The sequence below is a fragment of the Telopea speciosissima genome, chromosome 4 (genome assembly GCF_018873765.1).
Source record: "Telopea speciosissima isolate NSW1024214 ecotype Mountain lineage chromosome 4, Tspe_v1, whole genome shotgun sequence".
NCBI classification, from domain to species: domain Eukaryota; kingdom Viridiplantae; phylum Streptophyta; class Magnoliopsida; order Proteales; family Proteaceae; genus Telopea; species Telopea speciosissima.
The window spans coordinates 56030696-56048409 of NC_057919.1; the positions used below are offsets into that span (position 1 = coordinate 56030696).

Below are 17714 nucleotides of genomic sequence, written 5' to 3' on the forward strand. Positions count from 1 at the left end.
AGTGTTTTGTACGATCGATTAAGATTAGAGGGGGTGTCTATGTAAATTTGCCCCTATGGGACCCACTTTCTCAGTGGAGAACACTATCCCGGACATTTACCCGTGTTTGGATCACCCTTGTTGTCGCATGACATCATCCGGTGCTTAGATTAAGGCTTTAAATACTGAAATAACGGTTTAAATCTAATTTATAGATCAATTGACCAAACCGCCCCTTAGTGGTTAAGTGAAATCTATATATATCAAAACCCATTAAAATCTATCACTACTCACATCTTAGAGAAACTAAAAATTCGTTCCAGCTTAGGAGAGAAAGAAAGAAAGAGGAAAAGAGAAGAGAAGAAGAGAGAAATTGGGGTTGCTCTTGAAGGCTTACCTCCCACAGCCGAACCTGAACTTGAATCTCCATTAGAAGTGCTTCCAGCACCTGTTCTGCCTCTAATTTCTGGTAAGCCCTGAGAATCCTTGCTGTATCCTTCTCCTTCTCCTCTAAGTTTAGTTTCTTTTTAGTCTAAATACACCTAAGATGGCTGGACTCCATTAAAGCTTTAAAGATAAGCCTGAATAATTAGCTTATGCTGCGAGATTGGGCTGTTCTAACTAATTTCAACCCAATCAGACCTGAAATTGAGTGTTAAACTCTAATTAGACCTTAAGTGTTGAAGTTATTACCTGTATAGTAAACCCTAACCTAGCTAATTTAGGTTTAATTGAAGAAATTTCTAAATTAACTAACTAATTATGAAATTGAAAACCTAGGTAGACTGACCCACCTTGAAATGATGTTAAAACATCAAATTGGGCCCATGCATGTAAGGATCTGCCCAAAAATAGCAAAAACCCCAAATTCGGACACACTCCCGGATGGAGTTACAGGTCCATGGGCGGTCGATCGGCCCTGTTGGAGTCTGCATCCGGCTAGTCCTTTTTGGTGCCCTTGCTGCCCTGTTATGTTGGGAATTGTCCTGACTTCAAATTAGACCTAATATATATAGTGTTGTTATGATATTAGGGTCTGTTTCTCTGCTGTCCTTGTGTGCTTTGCTGACCTATTGGAGAATTATCTAGTTGAATTAGACTTCGATCCAGGTAAGGGGACTTTGACCTTAATTTATGTGTGTTTGTCATCTTAATTTATATATTGTGTTGATTGCCATACCATGCATCATTATAACTGTATCTGAGACATATAGTTTTTTAGCTTGTTTTTAATGCATTAGAATGCACTGTGAACTAGGCTGCATTTGAGCATGCTGCATTGCATTGCACTGATATATTATTTATGTGAAATTATTGATGATAGAAATCGGTACTCTATAACTCAATCCATGATTGCAACATCATAATTAGATTGCACTGGGTTTGGTTGTAATTCATAACTCAGTACTACGCCCCTTACCAACAGGAGGAAAGGTGTTGGACAACCCGTGGTACAGCCAAAGGGACATGCCGGGGTGCCATCTTCTGTCCCATATTAGCGTGTCCGCTCCGCTGTGGGAATAAATAGATAGGGTTGGTCATTGAGGGTTTGTCGGGTCCGCTGCCTGGTGTCATGCCGATCTGACGGGCCCTCGCCGTAGTAGAATGGTTTCGCTTGGGTGACCAATGTCTGGAGTTGTCTTGTGTTATGTCTTCCAGTTGGTCATTGGGGGTTTGTCAGGTTAGCTGCCTTGTGACTGTCTTTCTTGGCGGATTCTCTTCGAGGTTAGCATCTACTACTCGTAGTATTTAAACCTCATGAGACTTAGTGATTGTGCTAGGAACATATTAGTTAGGACATGCATCATAAATTTATTGTGTATGTATGTTTCCCCCACCCCTTACTGGGCTCAGTGGAGAGCTCACCCCAATGGACGTCCTTCTTTTATAGAAGAAACTGCTACCGTTGCTGTTGCTGCTTCTGTGGGGACTTCTCTTAGCGAGGATGCTCTTCCTGCTTCTGGAGTTCTTACTCCTTTCTTTGTTAAGCATGCTACTTCGTGCTCCTACGATGACTGCGCATTCTCTTGAATGTCCGGGCTGACCAGACTACTCTCCTTCCCTTTTTGGTTTATAACACTTTTGTATAGCTATAGTTACTATCTGTTGGTTTTTGAGCTTATCTTATCTCTTTTTGGGTTCCAATGTAAATGATGTACAAACAAGCTTCTTTTGAATATAATACTATCATTAGTCTTTCCTTATTTATTATTTATTATTCTATTATTGCTTCCGCTAAATTTTAAATTTTGATAAATATGGATGAAACTACGAATAGAACACTGCAATTGCGATCCTGGTGGGATTCTCTGGGTGTCCGAGACATCCAGTCACACTTGGTCCTTTTTGACTTGGCCGGGGTGTGACATTTAAGTGGTATCAGAGAGTCATGCTCTAAGTTTATTCGCAGTCAAATTCATGTTATGGCAGCTCTTGAACTCATTGACCTGAAGGTGGGTTCAATTAGGGATAAATAAAAACCTTAATTAAAAGCTACCAAGTAAAAGTAAATTGAGTAAGTAAATACTTGTATATTTATATTTAGTATCGATACAAAATTTCTGCCCGTAGGCTGATCTAGTTACATCAGTAGGTACACAGTAGACAGGACACTGTCCTTACAAGTGTAGAAAAGAAGGCACAAGTTATATCAACTGAAATAAAAACCTAGACTAGGACAAGCATGACATCACTGCTACTCCTATGGTGGTGGTGGTGGTGGTCCCTGGCTGGAGAAGAAGATCCTCCACTGAACTAACTCGGCCTCCACTGCTTGGATACGACCACTCTTATTATCAAAGCCCTGCCTCACTGTCCTCTCCAAACTGCCTAACTGACTGAGGAGCTGTCCCTAGGGAGTACTATCGGTAGGGACAGTAGAAGTAGAAGAAGAGGCCCCTGCATAGTCATATGTGGAGTGCTAGGGAAGAGTGGGCAGATCCCCCTGTACCTCTGGGTGTACTCTCTCTGTACCCCTCTCTGTATCAACAGGCTGATCCTGTTCGGTACAGTCTGGATGCCTGAGTTCTGGAGAGAAAGGAGGGAGAACTATGCGCATCTTCACCAGGCTGATACGGTCGATGCTCATTCTCTTCTCTGTGGAGATCTCCTCATTCCTTAGGTTCACTCCAAACCTAGGGAAGATCTTAGTCATCAATCTTCCAAACAACAGATTTCCTTGCCCAGGTTGTCATGCAAGTGTGCCATAGTGCGCATGATGGCATAGAGTAAGCAAATTTGGTAACCAGTGTATAGACAGTAGGTGGCAAGGATCTGCATGGTAGACAATTCAGTGTGGTGGCCACCCTTCTGGACCACATTGTGCCCACAAATCCTAGAAAGCACCCGGGCTGGTGGTAACAGGTCCAGCTCAGACTTTGGTCTATCATAGAAAGCTCCATCAGTCAAAACCGAATATAACCACTCTAGTTCCTCATCAGCTAGGAACTCAGAGGCATCCACAACAGGAGTACAGTATCTCCACTCCCCCTCATGAGAGATCTCCAATATCTGTGCCAGATCCGCTGTGTTAAACATAATAGGAGTCTCCTTCACATAGGACCTTATAACAAACTCCTCCCCCTCGAATCCATATGTAAGGTTGCTTAGAAACAACTTTACCAGCCTAGGGTAGCAGTATCTCTCAGGCTGCAACATGGGTAACCAGCCAACCCTCTCAAACCTCTCCTGGACCTTAAATGCCACAAGGTCCGGAAGTACTATGTTCCTTTCTTCCTCCACTTTTCTTTCCATAAACCATTGCCCATAATATTCTTCTTCTTCCACATTTCGGAAGTATCTTGGGTTGAATTGAGGTGGAGCTACAGCCCTGCCCCTTCCCCTACCTCTCCCTCTTCCTCCTCGGCCTTGTGCTGCAGCCATATCTTATGAGCTGCACGCATAAACAACAAAAGAAAGAGAGAAATTCAGTTAGAACAGAATATACATATAGGACAGCAAGCCTATTGATATAAAACTAACAATTAGCCTATGCTGGGCTAAGTAAACCATAGGGAAATTTAGGAGCAAGACCTTGGTGGGTATAGGATGACCTCACATCAATTAGAAGCTAACAACAGTCCTAGCTTAGTACTAAACCAGAACCAACAAAGATTATATGTATATGGAGAGATCTGAATTACATAGAAAATAATAGGAAATAAAGGAAAATATATAGTCATGTAAAATAGGACTAAAACATAGTGAATTAAGGAGTAAACAGCATAGGAACAAAAAGAAATAGATTGCTACTTGGACAGGTCTTACTTAAATAGGGATTTGTTAAATAATAATAAAAAAAAAAAAAAAAGGGGCAGCAGCCCCAAATAGAGGAGAAATATGAAATGAAAACCATAGAAATAGGTGAAAAAGTCAAGAACAAGTATGGAAATGTAAAACGTTTACAAAGCATGTTAAGAGAGAATAAAAGTGGCCTAAAACAACATAGAAACTCAAGAATAGATAACCAAAACAGGTTTGAGATAGTATAAAAGTAAGGAAAACAAATAAATTAAGAATTCAAGAACTTACTTGTTGATTTGAAGCTCAAATCCGAGAATCAAAACCAAACTTTTGAGTTTTGGAACCCTAGAGAAACTTTAGGAACCCTTAGAGAGAGATTAGAAAAGGTAAAAATGAGTTTGGGACCCATTTGGGTGGGACCCGAGCTACTTAAAGGCCAGAATTACCGCCAGCCGGACGACCGGGTCGGGTCGGGTTTGAATCCGGCCCATTTTAGTTCTGAATCCGGGACATCCAAATTCGTTAATGAGCTACTGACTCTACTCCCGGATGCATCCGGCCCATTTTCCTGCGCATCCGACCCAACTAGGCTTTGCATCCGGGATACTAAAACGTTATAAAAAAATAATTAAAATAAAATAAAATAAAATAAAATACAGTAAAATAATATAAGATATATGCTTGGTGTATGCATACAATGTGGAACTTACCTAGTCTATAGATAGGATTTATAGGGACAATGACCTATACTATGTACTTATATGGCTATAATTATATATGTAGAGTTATAATTATATATGTGTTATATATATAAAGTATAAGCATATATATAAGGTATAACATATATTAAATATATATATATATATATACATATATGATGCTTTATATACAAGTAAGATGTACATACATAATGTATCTTATATTATATAGTATTGAATTGTGTACTATGTCAATATAAATGGGTGTATACCATATACATATTGTGTGGCAAGTGCTGTATGATTACAATGTTTGTCCTACTAATAATATACGTGTAATGCTAGTGTCTCTCTTGCTTTTAGGCATTTGACTCGTGGCTTGGCACATAACTTGTTATACCCGCACCCCAGGAGTATAATTAATTATTAACTCTTCCCCGTGACGTGTAGTTATCACTGCCACGTATGCCGGTGAGTTGTTCTCACTGGTGGTCAAACCCAGCTATATTGACCATAGTACGAGGTTGCCTGTGGAAACTAGTCGGGACCACGGGGGTTGCACCTTGACGTGTCAGGGGTAAGTAGTTGACCAAATTTTGTTGTGTGCTTACTGCCCTCTCAAAGCCCTCGAAGTGTGGTCCAAAGGCCCTGACCTCTTATGGTGGGAACCACCTTCCTACTCGCATCGGAGGCAAGGTTACTGGCTGCCTCCGACCCTGCATCCAATGCTGCTAACAAGGACCCTTGTGGGTGAGACCCGTGGCTAAGGTGCTATTGGTGCCCTGCCATGTTTGACCCTACCCAAATAGACCCTAGGTTACACTTATGAGGCCTTATCCAAATAGGCCAATAAATGTGAAGTCTATATGAGAGAGAGGGGTAAGACTATTCCTTAGTCTTTCTTTTTCTTTCTCTTTCCTAACCTAATCGTGAAAGGAGAGGAGAGCTTTGAAGAGAGGAGGAGAAGGAGGAGAAGGAAGGGAAGAAGAAGAAGGAAAGCGGCTGCTGGGTTTGGAGCTTTAAAGAGGGCACCTCGTGTGTACCTCAAACCAGGTAAGCCAAGTGCCCTTTTCCCCCATTTTTCTCTCTTCCCCCTTGCTCGTTTGAGCTTGGGTGGTTCGTTGGTTGCAGCCCCAAGATGGGGATTTCTTTTTGGAAACCCAAAGGGTTAGCTTGAGCCATGTGTAGTTTCCCCTTGGAGGATGCTATCCCATTTTCATTACAATCCTATAAAGACCTCTATTTTGACCTCTTGCTGAATCTATTTGATTCTAAAGCTTCAACCACCAAAGAAAACCCCAAATCTGGATTTTTGAGCTTTTGATCCTTTAAACCCCCTTAAATCTTTGAATGTTGGGTGTTTCTAAGACCCAAATAGACTCCAAGACACCCCTCCCTAGTCCCTTGAGGCTTAGAGAACCAAATGGGACAACCCTGGGCTTTTAAAGACCTTGAAATCACACTTGGGTTGCATCGGAGGCAAGACTGCGTGAGTCCGATGTTTGCCTCCGATGTGTCCCGAGCTGCGGGGAAGGTCGGAGGCAAGGTCGGAGGCAGCCTGCTGAGTCCGACGTTGCCTCCGATGCAGTTTTTAAGGCTTATAACTTATGTAAACGGTGGGGTTTCTCTATGAGGCCTCCCCTACACTCTCTCACACTCTTATTCACTTCCATAGGCGCCAACATATGTGCAATGGGGTGATTTTGAGCGGGAATCGTTGCGCTTATACAAACTCCATTTGAAGTAATTGGTGAGTGGGTTTGGGTGACTGTTTGAGCTTGTTTACTATTGCTTATTCATGCATTTATGAATTATATTGTGACATTATCATTCAAGCATGATTGCATATTTGCATTTATTCTTATTCGATGATGATGATTTGGATGATATGGATTTGTGTTGGGTTACGGTCGGAAATCGGCACCGGAACCCCATTATATGGAATTGTATATTGCATCTCATTCTTCTGTATGCGCCGTGTTGTCTTGGTACCGGGTGTTAGATGGAATGGGACGTTGACACACCCGGATGTACCTCTCAACACGATAGGATTCATGTAGTATATCGTGGTTAGGCTCGAGTTCCTATGCTACGACCCTTACCAACGGGGTTTAGGTGTTGGGTAGCGAGCACCTGCGCTGTGGAGAGTTAGAGAGGCTAGGCCAGGGGGTAGTAATGGTTATCGGGTCTGCCTCCTGGGTGGTGATGACTACGACCGGCGCGGGCTCCATAGTAATAATTGAGGTTGCATTGTGGTGAGAATGGAAGGATCCACAATGTCTTCCCGAGTTATTGCGAGTAGCATATACCCATTGACTTAGCATTGTGTGTTAGGTGGTAAATGGCTCGTTCCTATGCTACGACCCTTACCAACAAGGGGTTTAGGTGTTGGGTAGCGAGCACTTGCTGCTGTGGAGAGTTAGAGAGGCCAGGCCAGGGGTAGTAATGGTTATCGGGTCCGCTCGGGTGGTGATGACTACGACCGCGCGGGCTCCATAGTAATAATTGAGGTTGCATTGTGGTGAGAATGGAAGGATCCACAATGTCTTCCCGAGTTATTGCGAGTAGCATATACCCATTGACTTAGCATTGTGTGTTAGGTGGTAAATGAATTAATAATAGCATGCACCATGGACTATTTGTGATTGTGTGATTGTGCATCCCCTTTTCTCTCTCACTAGCTCGGTGGAGCTAACCCCGTGTACACATTCTTTTTAGATTTTGATGCGAGATGATTCTGTGGAGCCGGAGACCGTGGCGAGGATCATGGCGATGGTTGCCCATGATGATTGTGCCTACGGGCTGTATTGATACTTGGGACTTGTTCCTTCTTTTGTTTTTTTTTTTGGGGGCCACGTGCCTTGTATAAATATTTATTATTATACTTGTTTTGGGGTAGTTATGCTATGGTCATTCAGGATATCCATCCAAACTATTTATGTATCACTTAGCCGTGTGAACATGAGGTAACTCATCAGAACGCTTCCGCTTATTTTATGATCGTTGGAAATGTAATATTCCTTTATCTTTCGCACTCGATATCATTGTATTGTAATATTGGTTTATGACGTGAGTTGGCCTTGCATCGAGATCCTGGCGGTGAGGTGGGATGACGCGTGTCACCCCAATCATACCCTGATATTGTATTTTATCCCTTGTCGGGATAGGGGTGTGACAACATGGTATCAGAGCAATGATGCTCTGCACCAACCACAGTCTTGCGGACTCTTGATTTACTCTCCACAATTAGGTTCTAAATTAAAAATCTTCAAGAACATAAATGATTGTGTGCAGACATAGGAGAAGACTGATTGTGGTGAAACAAGGACTTAGAAGATAATAGGTAATATGGAACTTAGGACTTGAACCATAGGCTGTTAAGCTACAACTATGTAATGTCTTAAGTAGGTCATAGTATAATCACCCACAATTATCAACAATGAATTAAACAAGAAAGAATTAAGTAAATACATAGAGATACATATAAGATTAATTACAAATATCAAATTGTTCCAAATTTTCTTGGGAGGCAATCATATCCTTCCTATTTCAACATTCATGATTTCATCTATTCCAACAATGACATATGATTCTATCCTGTTCAATCAAAAGATACTAATCTAAACACCATAATTGTTCCAGATTCTCTGCTTCGGCATAACTGTGTCTTTCCCAACTCAAAATGCAAGATCTCATCTGTTCCAACTCAAAACATTTGTTTCGGTTAATCTCAGATTAAATATACAAGTCTACCATTTCTAAAAGTTCCCAGTCGTTCATCCTAAGACAAGAACTAGAAGAACTGATCCGGGATAACTTCAATTTGTTGAGAGAAAGTTGGGATAGTCATTTGCACCACCGCCATCATCGCGACCAAGAAAGGTGTTGATGTCGTCTACCCCTCTCTCGATACCCTCTAGGCGCCGAGTCTGGTCGAAGAGTTGCTTCGTGACCTCATCGAAGCCTTCCACCACTCGCAGTTCAGCCGCCGATGGTCGTCGAATGTCAATACCTCCCACGATGAAGGTATAGGGATTCCTTCTAGGTGAACAATAGGTCTTTGCTCCTCCAATGGACATGTTGATAACGCCGACCAACGTGCTGCGTGAAGGCTATAGGAACCCCCTTGACATATGAGACAACCCGATAATTTTGTATGTCCGGGTTCTCGGTGTCCAGATTTGTTTAGAAATGGCGAATGAGTTTCAAGTAGTATGGTTCAGGAAGGTTGTGAATGTTGGTCCACCTCAATGCCTCAAATCTCTGCCCCACCTTGTAAGCTTGAGATCATTCAACACTACATCCCACCCTTCCATTATATTTACGAGCGGAAGTAGTCTCGGTAAAGCTCTTGGTCCTCTATCTTTTGGAACCATAGTGGATCTAGGACAGTTGGTGCAATTTGTTCAACGCATGCACGTTGTGTTCTTGGAGCCTTTGATTGTTTTAACCTGCAGCTAAAAGCCAAGTAGATAGCAAATTAATACCTTGAATGCTAAGGCCTAAGTAGATGATCAATGTAAGGTTATGGGGTTTAAAACCTAGCCTTTGATTCTTTTCCCAAGGCAATTAAGTTACAGCAGGATTCTTAGGCTAGAAATTTCTGATTTTTTATCAAATTGTGATCTAAGAAGTTGGAGAAAAAGGAAAGGCATGGACATTATGTGAATGACATGATAAATAATGAAGATTCATGGTCATAATATGCCTAAAAAATAATATTTTATACAAAATAGTGGGTTCAAGCAAGAAATGGGTTTATTCAATCATGGAGCATGCCTTGAACTTCAAAGAAAATTTTCAGATTTTGTGGTTGAAAGTTTGAATCTTGGGAAACAAGTAAATATGATTTGTGACAACTCAGAGAATGTAAGCTAAGCCTATCTAGTAAGACCGAATCAAATATGGCAAAAGAGAAGAGGAAAGATTCTAAGGATTTTATCAACAATCATGTATACAAGGAAATATGTTTGAAGATAAGACAATGTGATAATTTTCTATGAGATTTTATGGCATGTAAAAGAATTAGATTTGAACTTGGAGAGTTTTCCCAAAATATTGTGAATTGATAACTTTACCACAATCAAAACCTGAACATAATCCTAGTAAAATTCAACTAGACTTGACAAACATAGCAACAGTCTCTAAAATGCTTGCAAAGACTTGAAAATTTATAAAAGATGCAATAATCAAACAAAGATCCAACAACTTAATGTCATCGATCAAATAGGACTTGATTTACACCTAAAACCCCTAGTTTCGGCCAATCGGTTTGGTATGAATTTGGTGTACATGGCCATGGAATTACAAGCAAAATCAAGACATGATCACAACTTGAGATGATTCATCCCAAATCCAAGAAAGAGAAAGTAGGAATGGGAAGAAAGCCATATCTTGAACAACTGAGAGTTGAACCTTGAGGCTTAGGATTACAAGAAAACCACCTAAGGGGGAGCTTGAACGGAAGTCCCCTGTAGAGATTTTTCTCCCTGTGGTTATGTCCTTTTCTTTGGAGCCAAAAATGAGTTTTAAAACTCGTGGCTCTGTTTTGTTAAAATTCTACGAACAAGCGAACGAACGGATCCACTTGTCGTGAATCCGCTCTGCACAAAACTCGAAATTATCATTTTAAAACTGTGCGGATCAACGAACAGATCCACACTCATGCATCCATTCGTAGATCCGTTTGACTTCAACTCTCTCTGCCTTTGAGACTTCTGAGATCGGACGAATGAACGGATTTGCATTCCACATCCGCCCGTTAATCCGCTCTACCTATTTTCACGGAGGAGCCACGAATGCACCGAGTCGACGTCGCTCGTGAGTCCACCCGATTTTCTTTTAAGATTTTGAGCCTATTTTGGAGACCTTTTGACCACACCTATATGTGATGATCTTGTGCCTATACCCTAGAGTGGACACCCCTGTTGTGTGACCCATTTGTGGGGACCACATGAGTCTAGTTAATACCTAAAAATTGAAAGAGGTTAGGACTTGTACCCGACTGGGCCAGCTAATAAGAACTAGCAGGCATTGGTAACCGCTGTGACTCCTCTCTTACCTAAAAGGAGAAGAGTTACCCTTGAGGATGAAGATCCTTAGACCCTATGAATGTAAGGACTCAAACCTTATGGATAGGGAAACCTAAATCTATGCGGGTAGAGACCCTTAATGGGGTGCGTAGAATCTAAACCTGTGGGTAGGTACTAGGAAGAAAAGTAATAGGCTGGTTTGGGCTATTTATTTGAGTAAGCCATGAAGGTCACGTGTATTTGGAAGTCACTCATAACACCTCAAGCTAGTGATGACTCTATTTGGACTTTACTTGGTCCATCCAAACCTTGTTTAGACTCATAGAGAAAGTCCTACACCGTGATTCGACTTTCCAAAGAAAGGACTTAGCGAACCGTGCACGAGAACTTCTTGTTCGGTGGATTGACCTAGATGACGATATGTCCATAGGGATTTGAATGTAATTATTGAATCTATGCCTACATATTGGTGTGATATATATATATATATATATATATATATATATATATATATATATATATATATATATATATAGATATCCCTTAGAACCTTGGACTTGTGTGACTAGAGTGATTCTCTGGTACTACAAGTATGACTTACCTCGACCTTGCTGTGAAACTAGTTGGAGCCCTGACCTTGGTTGACCAAACCTTAGGGTAATGAATAATGAATTTAATGACCGAGTAGGTTAATTTATTGAGACTTGCTTGAAGAGTTGACTTGGACCAAAACTATTGAAGGGTTATTGGTTCTCGAAAGAGGACTGATGTGGACTCTTCCCTGTGGGATAACTGTGTAGTAGGTTTAAAGGTTGTGAAAGTTGAAACTGAGGGATGTAACAAGACCTTCTCCAACGACAGCTATGAATGGGGTAATGGATCACCAAATGCGTTCCCTCCGTACTGGGAGTGAACAATAGGAGATTCCATCAATATTCCAAATCATTCTAAAGTTGGGTTAGGTAATGAGACAACCAGATGTGAAAGCCTTGAATGTAAACCCTATGTTGGGTCATGGACAGGTTAAATCCTGTAACCCAAGAATGACCGAGTAGTGAAGGCTAGAGTGGTATCACCGGTCCGGAAGATCTAGAGAACCTTTGTTCCTTGAGACTTAACTTAGTAGTTGGAACCCTGTTTTCCTAGGGTTATTGTGAACCACACCCCTGTGGTAATGTGACCCTGTAAGGAAAAGAGAATTGTGGAACCTGACTTGCGGTGACATGTAGGCACTGCCTCATCTTGACCCGACCTTTGACTTAGTTTAAGATGTGGGTGACTTGGGATGTTGTTATCCAACAGCCCTTATCACTTGAGACCCTAGCTGCCTCAAATTTTGGGGACGAAATTTCTTGTAAGGTGGGGAGAATGTTATACCCGCACCCAGGAGTATAATTAATTATTAACTCTTCCCGTGACGTGTAGTTATCACGCCACGTATGCCGGTGAGTTGTTCTCACCGGTGGTCAAACCCAGACTATATTGACCATAGTACGAGGTTGCCTGTGGAAACTAGTCGGGACCACGGGGTTGCACCTTGACGTGTCGGGGTAAGTAGTTGACCAAATTTTGTTGTGTGCTTACGCCCTCTCAAAGCCCTCGAAGTGTGGTCCAAAGGCCCCGACCTCTTATGGTGGGAACCACCTTCCTACTCGCATCGGAGGCAAGGTTCCGGCTGCCTCCGACCCTGCATCCAATGCGCTAACAAGGACCCTTGTGGGTGAGACCCGTGGCTAAGGTGCTATTGGTGCCCTGCCATGTTTGACCCTACCCAAATAGACCCTAGGTTACACTTATGAGGCCTTATCCAAATAGGCCAATAAATGTGAAGTCTATATGAGAGAGAGGGGTAAGACTATTCCTTAGTCTTTCTTTTTTCTTTCTCTTTCCTAACCTAATCGTGAAAGGAGAGGAGAGCTTTGAAGAGAGGAGGAGAAGGAGGAGAAGGAAGGGAAGAAGAAGAAGGAAACGGCTGCTGGGTTTGGAGCTTTAAAGAGGGCACCTCGTGTGTACCTCAAACCAGGTAAGCCAAGTGCCCTTTTCCCCCATTTTTCTCTCTTCCCCCTTGCTCGTTTGAGCTTGGGTGGTTCGTTGGTTGCAGCCCCAAGATGGGGATTTCTTTTTGGAAACCCAAAGGGTTAGCTTGAGCCATGTGTAGTTTCCCCTTGGAGGATGCTATCCCATTTTCATTACAATCCTATAAAGACCTCTATTTTGACCTCTTGCTGAATCTATTTGATTCTAAAGCTTCAACCACCAAAGAAAACCCCAAATCTGGATTTTTGAGCTTTTGATCCTTTAAACCCCCTTAAATCTTTGAATGTTGGGTGTTTCTAAGACCCAAATAGACTCCAAGACACCCCTCCCTAGTCCCTTGAGGCTTAGAGAACCAAATGGGACAACCCGGGCTTTTAAAGACCTTGAAATCACACTTGGGTTGCATCGGAGGCAAGGCTGCGTGAGTCCGATGTTTGCCTCCGATGTGTCCTGAGCCCGCAGGGAAGGTCGGAGGCAAGGTCGGAGGCAGGCTGCCGAGTCCGACGTTGCCTCCGATGCAGTTTTTAAGGCTTATAACTTATGTAAACGGTGGGGTTTCTCTATGAGGCCTCCCCTACACTCTCTCACACTCTTATTCACTTCCATAGGCGCCAACATATGTGCAATGGGGTGATTTTGAGCGGGAATCGTTGCGCTTATACAAACTCCATTTGAAGTAATTGGTGAGTGGGTTTGGGTGACTGTTTGAGCTTGTTTACTATTGCTTATTCATGCATTTATGAATTATATTGTGACATTATCATTCAAGCATGATTGCATATTTGCATTTATTCTTATTCGATGATGATGATTTGGATGATATGGATTTGTGTTGGGTTACGGTCTGGGAAGTACTGCACCGGAACCCCGTATTATGTGGAATTGTATATTGCATCTCATTCTTGCTGTATGCGCCGTGTTGTTTGGTACCGGTGTTAGATGGAATGGGACGTTGACACACCCGGATGTACCTCTCAACACGATAGGATTCATGTAGTATATCTGTGGTTAGGCTCAGTTCCCTATGCTACGACCCTTACCAACAGGGGTTTAGGTGTTGGGTAGCCAGAGCACCTGCTGCCTGTGGAGAGTTAGAGAGGCCAGGCCAGGGGTAGTAATGGTTATCGGGGTCTGCCTCTGGGTGGTGATGACTACGACCGGCGCGGGCTCCATGGTAATAATTGAGGTTGCATTGTGGTGAGAATGGAAGGATCCACAATGTCTTCCCGAGTTATTGCAGTAGCATATACCCATTGACTTAGCATTGTGTGTTAGGTGGTAAATGGCTCAGTTCCCTATGCTACGACCCTTACCAACAGGGGTTTAGGTGTTGGGTAGCCAGAGCACCTGCTGCCTGTGGAGAGTTAGAGAGGCCAGGCCAGGGGTAGTAATGGTTATCGGGTATTCCTCCTGGGTGGTGATGACTACGACCGGCGCGGGCTCCATAGTAATAATTGAGGTTGCATTGTGGTGAGAATGGAAGGATCCACAATGTCTTCCCGAGTTATTGCAGTAGCATATACCCATTGACTTAGCATTGTGTGTTAGGTGGTAAATGAATTAATAATAGCATGCACCATGGACTATTTGTGATTGTGTGATTGTGCATCCCCTTTTCTCTCTCACTAGCTCGGTGGAGCTAACCCCCGTGTACACATTCTTTTTAGATTTTGATGCAGATGATTACTGTGGAGCCAGAGACCGTGACTGAGGATCATGGCGATGGTTGCCCATGATGATTGTGCCTACGGGCTGTATTGATACTTGGGACTTGTTCCCTTCTTTTGTTTTTTTTTTTGGGGGCCACGTGCCTTGTATAAATATTTATTATTATACTTGTTTTGGGGTAGTTATGCTATGGTCATTCAGGATATCCATCCAAACTATTTATGTATCACTTAGCCGTGTGAACATGAGGTAACTACTGTAAACGCTTCCGCTTATTTTATGATCGTTGGAAATGTAATATTCCTTTATCTTTCGCACTCTGATATCATTGTATTGTAATATTGGTTTATGACTGTGAGTTGGCCACTGCATCGAGATCCTGGCGGTGAGGTGGGATGACGCGTGTCACCCCAATCATACCCTGATATTGTATTTTATCCCTTGTCGGGATAGGGGTGTGACATAACTAGGATCCGAAATGAGTTATGTGCTGAGATCAATCGAAGAGTACAACTACAAGCCTGAAAGCGAAAGCGCCGACGAACTAAACCGAGTACTCGAGTTACTCATCAATGACCGACGCTATCTCCAGACAGTCCTTTGGAATGATGGTAAATCCTTAATGACAAGGGACTTCAACATCATTGAACGAAGGATTCGATATCTCCAATTCCACACCACCCGCATCAAGTCCATCTTTCACAGATGGGCGGATATACTACAATGTCTCATCTAATTTTGTTAAGTATGACAAGCCCTATTCCATTATTCCTACTGTCTTTTAAGCTTCTGTGCTCATTATATCACACTGTTACCTGTGTTTATAGTTTCTTTGTTTACCCTTCTCGGTGATCATTATGGATCCTGACCTTCGCTACTTATCGAGGGTGCTCCGAGGGGCGTGCACAGGCAGCCTCCTCATCTAATCCTGCCCATAATGATCCTCCAGTTGGGGGTGCACGGCCCAATCCCAATCCTCCTCCCATTCCTGTTCCTGACATGCCTACTCAGGACATTACCTCCATTATAAGAACTATAATGGAAGGACAGCAACACCAAATGCACCAGATGATCACTGACTTGGGTGATCAGTTCAAGGCAGCCATAAGGAACATTCAAGCAGCTCCTGCAGCCACTGCTTCTCCTCCCCCTCCTGTTGCTCCACCGAATGATACGGATGGGCACATGATGGAGAGATTTCTCAAGATGCAGCCCCTTTGCTTTGCTGGGATCACCAAAGACACCCTATTGCCTGTTAAATGGGTGAAGGAGATGGAGAAAGCTTTTGAATTTCTGGGTTACAATGAGCAGCAGAAGCTCACTTGTGCGAGGTATAAACTTCAGTATGAAGCAGAGGCCTGGTGGGAAACCACTAAGCCTATTCTCCAAGCTGCCCATCCAGTCTTAACTTGGGACATATTCAAGCAGGCTTTCTTCGGGAACTACTTCCCCACTAGTGTGAAGAAGAGGAAAGAAGTCGAACTGGATGAATTGACACAGGGACCTAAATCTGTGTTACAATACCAACAGAAGTTTGAAGAACTGTTCTTCTTTGCCCCTCCTCATATGGGTACTGATGAAGCTAAGGCTCAGAAATTTGAAGATGGACTGAGGCCGTAGATTGCTTCGATAATGGCCACTAGACCAACCCAAGGATACTCTGAAACTGTGCAGACTGCAAAGAAAGTAGAAGATAAGCAAAGGGATGCTTATCATGTTGGTCAATCAACTGGCAAGTAGGCAGCCCCGTCCTTTGATAGGGGATACAACAAATTCAGCAAGCCTTCTGGATCTACAGCAGTATCATCTTTCCCACAGAGAACTCAGTCCGAGTTAACAATGTCTGGACCAGTGTATGCTAATCCCAACACCAACACCAAAGCAACAGATGTAGTGACCCCAAGTAATGCATTAACTTTCAAATGCTTCACATGTGGGCAAATGGGGCATACTTCCAGGACATGCCAACACAGGAGACCTATGCATCCTACTCACCAGCCTACCACTAAGCCTCAAGGCCGGGTTTATTCTGTAACCACCAGTGAAGACGAGGCTAGTCAGAATGTGATGACTGGTATTCTTTAAAACTCATACTTAATTAAGCTTTTAATTAAATAGTATCATGCGTACATAATCATTTGATTATGGCGTATAGGTACTATTCTCATCTGCTCTACCCCTACATACACTTTATTTGATATTGGAGCGACGCACTCCTTTGTGTCACCGACATTTGCTAAGAGGACTGGTGTATCACCCAAGAGTCTAGAAGAGGATCTAGCAGTTAGTACACCTACAGGGTCGAGGATAGATTTGGATACACTGTATGAGCCATGTGCTGTGACAGTTGCAGGCAGAGATATGAATGCTCACCTAATCCAACTTTGTATGACTGACTTTGATGTCATATTGGGGATGGATTGGCTGGCGGCACATAAGGCTAGTGTACTCTGTGCTGAAAGGAAGATAGTGTTCCAACCTACAGGCGAGAAGGGTTTTATTTTTCTGGGAGACAAGAAGAAGAAACCAAGAAAGGTGGTGATTTCAACCCTGAAAATGAAGAAGTTGCTAAACAAAGGATGCCTAGGATACCTTGTGTCGGTGATGGATACCAGGACACGGGTTAGGCCTATGTCAGAAATTCCTGTTGTAGAGGAATTCCCTGATGTCTTCCCAGATGATTTGACAAGTCTGCTTCCACCTAGGGACAATGAGTTTGTGATTGATTTGATACCTGGAGCGGCGCCAGTATCTAAAGCACCTTACAGAATGGTGCCAAGTGAACTGAACGAATTACAAGCTTAGCTTCAAGACTTGTTAAAGAAAGGGATTATAAGACCGAGTATCTCTCCTTGGGGTGCTCCAGTCTTATTTGTGAAGAAGAAAGACGGCTCAATGCGAATGTGCATTGATTATAGAGAGCTGAATAAGCTGACAATCAAGAATAAATATCCTTTGCCAAGGATTGATGATCTATTTGATCAGCTTCATGGTGCCTAAGTCTTTTCGAAGATAGATCTCAGATCAGGGTACCATCAGCTTCGAATTAAGGAAGCTG

At 42.7% G+C, this 17714-nt stretch overlaps 1 protein-coding gene across 1 annotated transcript; it reads left to right on the forward strand.

Moving 5' to 3' along the window:
- The first annotated feature begins 15694 nt into the window (after positions 1 to 15694).
- Positions 15695 to 16276, forward strand: LOC122659436. Its single transcript, XM_043854546.1, has one exon. It carries the CDS (start codon positions 15695 to 15697, stop codon positions 16274 to 16276), a length of 582 nt encoding a protein of 193 aa, XP_043710481.1.
- The last annotated feature ends 1438 nt before the right edge of the window (positions 16277 to 17714 follow it).

What these genes read in the sequence shown, in the direction of transcription:
- LOC122659436 (XM_043854546.1), top strand. Translation starts at nt 15,695, where the DNA reads ATGGAAGGACAGCAACACCAAATGCACCAGATGATCACTGACTTGGGT.